The 5,184-nt window shown below is 44.6% G+C and overlaps 1 protein-coding gene across 1 annotated transcript in view; it reads right to left on the reverse strand.

Moving 5' to 3' along the window:
* Window positions 1-1,090, reverse strand: part of LOC103610065 (C2 calcium-dependent domain-containing protein 4B-like) — a 2,990-nt gene extending 1,900 nt beyond the window's left edge. Inside the window, exons 1-2 of the mRNA XM_008594307.1 lie at window positions 984-1,090; window positions 62-221 (exon numbers count right to left, since the gene is read on the reverse strand). Of these exons, the coding sequence (XP_008592529.1) occupies window positions 62-221; window positions 984-1,090 (267 nt within the window). The remainder of the gene's footprint in view (window positions 1-61; window positions 222-983) is intronic.
* Window positions 1,091-5,184: the final 4,094 nt, after the last annotated feature.

Below are 5,184 nucleotides of genomic sequence, written 5' to 3' on the forward strand. Positions count from 1 at the left end.
TGGTGGCGCACCGCCGGGGCAGGGCGGCGGCCGGGGGCGGACACTCAGGCGGGCAGGGCACGGGCAGCCGCGGCGGGATGCAGAACTCAGGGATGCGTCCCGGAGTGAGCACGTTGGAGAAGGCTGGCTCCGAAGCGGTGCTGCCTGCTGCAGTAGAACGGAGTTTCCCGAGGAGCCGCATCCTTGGAGGCTGGGGCTGGGAATGGCGGGAAGAAGGGCTCCTGCGGGGGGAGAGAAGCTGCTGAGTTTGGACGCTTGGAGCTGCAGGAGCCTCTCGGGACGCGGCTGGATCCCTCCCCTGGACCCGCTGAATATGCCGGTGTGCCTACAACCCCCGGCCAGTCTGAGCAGATCTCTCACGCACCAACAAATCAGGCCTCTCCCTCTTCTTCAGTCTCTCTGGGTCTGGTTGCAGGTTCAGAGCCGGTGACCTCCCGGTCGCGGCTGGGGCCCCAACTTCAGTATTGCAGCCGAGACAGTGGCACTCCTTTCTTATACCGTAGCCTGAGTCCCGCCCAGCCGCCGGGAGCCCAACCGCTGGAGACACTGGCCAGCCCGCCTTCCCGGCCACCCCTTCCCAGGACGCCGGGAGCCCTGCATTGGGTGCTCAAGTCTGAGCGAAGCTGTGGCGTGAGCCTTCTCGTCAGCCCTGAGACCTGCATTCGCTGTGCGTGGGCGGAGCTCCATAAACAGGCCGGGAAAGGTTGCAGGTTAACAGAGGGCACCCTGTGGCCCTACCGAGGAAGAATCGGCGGCTGAAAACGTTTGCGGCCTCTTGGGGAAGGTGAAGCAGAATGAGGAGACAATAAATTTATTTGGCTAAGGGATAAATCATTTATTTATCTGGTTAGGGGGTAACTCCTGTCACCCACCCTGCCCGTGACCCACACGTCCTAGAGGCTTCTGTTTTCCTGCGCCATGCACCTCAGTGTGCAAATCAATATTATTTCCAAGTATTCATCTACAGGTACTTGTTTATTCACGAGTCTGGCTCCCTCTGCTGGACTGTGGTCTCCTTAATAGCACAGGGCCTGGCCCACTCGATGCCCTGAGTATTGAAGTGGGTGAAGTACTGGATGCGAAAATTCATGAAGATTGCAGGCTCTGCCTGCCATCTCGATTGTCACAAAACATGGGGCTTCTGGCCCATGCTCTGAAAATAACACTTGATGGTTCCAAAGCTACCCCTTTTCTTTTTGTTCAACCATGAGGTATGCAGTTAGAAAGCACCTTAGGGAAAATCTAGGTTGCCTCTTCCCCCACCCAGCCCCCACCCCCGACCTGCATTTTCTGAGATGAGAAAAGCGAAATCCCAGAGGGATTCGAGTAAATTCCATAAAGGTTAAAAAGGTTTAATTAATGGCAGAACTAGGCTTTTCCTGTTTATTTGGCTTTGCATGTGATTCTTTCTGTTACTGAAATGCCCTTTTTCTGCTTTTTCTTTCCGTAGGAACTCCTGTTTGTTTTCCATAATTCAGCCCACGCATCATCCCCTTGAGGAAACTACCTAACTCCCCTACTGCAGTTCATGAGCACCTCCTCATTCTCTTCATACATGTTCCATACACCACCATTGTTGCATTTAGTATGCTGCTTTGGAATTTTGGGTTTATAGGTTTGTCTCCCCTAACAGACTGAGTTTCTTGTGTGGGAGGATTGGGGCAACTCAGCCAGGGTGGAGTTTGGGGGATCTATTATGAATATATGTAACATAAAATAAAAGTCCTAAGATTCAGAACCTGGGTCTCCCTCCATCCCCATTGCCCTATCCAAGGGGCAAGGTTGGCTGTCTTATTCATCTCTTATCCAATTCCAGCACCAGAGATTCAATGCCAAGCAGATAGAAGGGTGCAGTAAATATTTGATGAATTATATTGTGTTGAATTGATACTGATACACTGTTCAGGTTTTATGATTGTTAGCTGCTTTCATCCATTTACTTGATTTCTTTCTCAGAACAAATCAGTGAGGCAGACATTATTTCTGTTCAACAGCAATAATAAGAAATAGTGAGAAACTGAGGCTCCGGTTAAGGGATTTGGCTAGAGTCATTCAACCTATGAACCATAGCTGATATATCTTAAGTCCTAGCTTTTTTTTTTTTTTGCTAATTTCTTCTTTCCTTCCTTTCTGTTTTCTTCTCTCCATCTTTTCACTCAGTTCATTGGAATTCTCCGAGTCTATTGTGTGTCAGGCACTGTGTGACTTATATAACACTTTACATTCAGAATATAATTCTTCAAGTAATTCGTTCTACCATTAAGTATTATCCACTATCCTTGCTTTGGAATAATCCCCATTATTTCTGAATCCTTAAAGGTAGGGTGAGTGAATGTTTTCCCCAGGTTATTAATACATGCTTTATTTCTTAATTGATTACTGTTCTCCTCTAGCGTATGCTTTTTGAATGGGGCAAGTATCAATCAATGTGCAGCCACTGGGGCCAGGGACTAGCCATTCCTGCTGAAGACAGACTTTGAGGCAAAGTAATCCCAGGGGTCTCTGGCAGAGTCATTTCCTTGTGGTTTATCAGGCCCAATCTGCAGATTTGTGGGAAAAGTGACTTTTCTAAAGTGGAGCACACCTGCATTATGCCCTGGAGTAGATGCCAACTCACTTCAAATTAGACCTCAGTGAAAATGGCTTTCATTCTCCGAGGGCCTTTGTGACATGCACACACAGACATTTTGTCAGTGAATGAATGCCACTGACAGCAGGACATGAGATTTGACTGATTGCACTACCAGTACTTTCATGTTGATAGAGTAACACGAGTGTGGCCATAAACACAATCTCGATCTAGAGGGTTTTACAAAACCATTAGTTTCCCATGAATCAATATTTTATAGAAGAGAAAGTAAGACAGAGGCAAATTAAATTACTGACCCAGGGATTTACCCCAGTTGGTCATTCATTAAAACCCATATCTGCAAGCTGGATCCACAGTCAGAAGCCAGGCTTCCTACTGGGTTCTTAAGTAACATTGGGAGAAAGTGAAAAACAACCGCTTAGTGGAAACTCTTATCGCTCCAGTTCTTTTATTATTTTGTGCCTAATTACCAAATGAAGTTCACTATTATCTTGAGTTCAAAGCTTTCAAATTCATTTCAATTGAAGTTGTTATTTCAAAGAAACTATCCCATTAATATTATTAATGTTTACTGAACACTCTATGTAATGGATAGAAGTCACATTAAATGCTTTATTCACATTATCTTATCTAAACAACCCCATAAAGAAGGTAGAGATGCATAAACCTAAGTTGTTTTTTCTGAGCTTTACATTCATTAAGAGCAGAGCTGAGACTCAATCCCAGATCCACTTGGCTCCTTGCCCTGTGTACTTATAACCACTTCCCTACAGTGCCTCCCTCAAAGCCATTTCTCTTGAAGGCATCTTCTCTGTAGTGGCTAGATAAAAGAGTAAGAAACCTTTGTTCCAAAGCATTGAGTCAAAACTTACACACCTTATTGATTATACCAGCACGTAATATATTAAAGCATGAAATTGTCAAAAGCAGGAAATCACCAGGTTATTTATGTGTAGTACTGCTGCGCCATTTGTAAACAAAATCCTTGTCCTCCCAGGAAGTGTTTACATTGTCTTTATTTATATTATACCTAGTTCCAAAACAGGATTCAGGTTATTTGCATAACAAAGACCCAGGGAATTTATCAGCCATTAAAGCCTGAATAAAGAAGCTTGAATGAGGTCACGAATTGACACATGTCGATACTTGTGCCTGTGGAATGGGAAAGGCAAGGTGTTAAGGCAGTTAAAGAGTCTCCAGTGGGAAGGCTTGGCATGGGGAGAAGACTTCTACAGCACCCCCATGGTCCACTGGCCTCAGAAAGCCGTGGAAGAACTAGTTTGAGTATCCAGCAGTGTGGTAATGGCCATATGCCTTTACAGAACAAAACACAGTTATGGAAAATCATCATCAGGAAGACTGTAGCAACACAGAAACCTATTTCTGATGAAGCATTCAATGAAATTAGCACAATATAAAACAACATATTCCCTAATATCACAATTGGCTAATGATGTGATTTTCTAAGGCCCAGACCTTAGGAAAGGGAATATAAAGCATTAAAGTGATGTGTTGGGGAGGTGACTGTGTGATTTTTCTCTTTTATTTTTTCCTTTTGTGGTTATTGAAGTTTTTATCAATTTACATCTGATTCATAGAAAGTTAGTTTGAGCAAGCTTACATAAACACATGCAACATGATCAGATAAAAATAAAATAAAAACAAGTAGGTGAAGTGATTGGATTAGAAGAAAAATAAGTGCTGGGAAGACATGATAAAACCAGAAATGAAGTTAGATGGAAAGTAAGTGGTGAGGTTTTGTGACTGCCACATGTGAGAAATGCCCTCACCCGTCCAAGGCTAAAGGATGGACACGGAGACAAGAGGTACAGTGAAGCGAGACTTTAATTACAGCCTTGCAAGGTTCAGGTGTCTGAAGGGCAGGCACATGGGAAAGGGCTGTAACAAGCAATTTATTTCCTAGTACACAAGTCCCTCCCCCCACCTCCTCATTGGCGGTGAGTACTATGGGGTGCACAGTCTTCCCAGACAGCACCTAAAATTTATTACCCCCTTTCAAGGAGTTCCTTTGTCTGCGGGCTCAGGACAAACCCACGAAAAAGTCCCACCTAAGCCCTGTCGAGGGAGAAACGGCAGGGAATGAAGAAAACAGTGGGTGCTAGTAACTAATTACCATCTCAAGGAGAGCCTTATCTGTTCAGAGACCCTCCAAGAAATTGAGGAAAACAAAAGGGGCTAGGAACTAATTACCATCTCAAGGAGAGCCTTATCTGTTCAGAGACCCTCCAAGAAATTGAGGAAAACAAAAGGGGCTAGGAACTAATTACCATCTCAAAAAACACCCTCAGATAAGTCATTTCTGAAAATGCATCACTTAGATTATTTTCTTATACCATAGTACCATAGGAGGAGCCCAGGATCTGGCATCAGAGGAGCTGACTCTGAGCTCTAGTTCAGCAATCTACTTTTTCTGTGTCCACTATGAGCAAGTCTCTGAACCTCCAATATACCTTGTTTTCATCTGTGAGATTGAAAAGATAATTGAAAGAAAGTGAGCCGAGATGCCCAGTACCGTTCAAGCTTTATTAAAGAAAGAAATCTGCAGGGCTGTGCTCAAAGTAGCAGGCAGCCCA

The sequence above is a fragment of the Galeopterus variegatus genome, unplaced genomic scaffold (genome assembly GCF_000696425.1).
Source record: "Galeopterus variegatus unplaced genomic scaffold, G_variegatus-3.0.2 Scaffold10545, whole genome shotgun sequence".
In the NCBI taxonomy this organism is placed as follows: domain Eukaryota; kingdom Metazoa; phylum Chordata; class Mammalia; order Dermoptera; family Cynocephalidae; genus Galeopterus; species Galeopterus variegatus.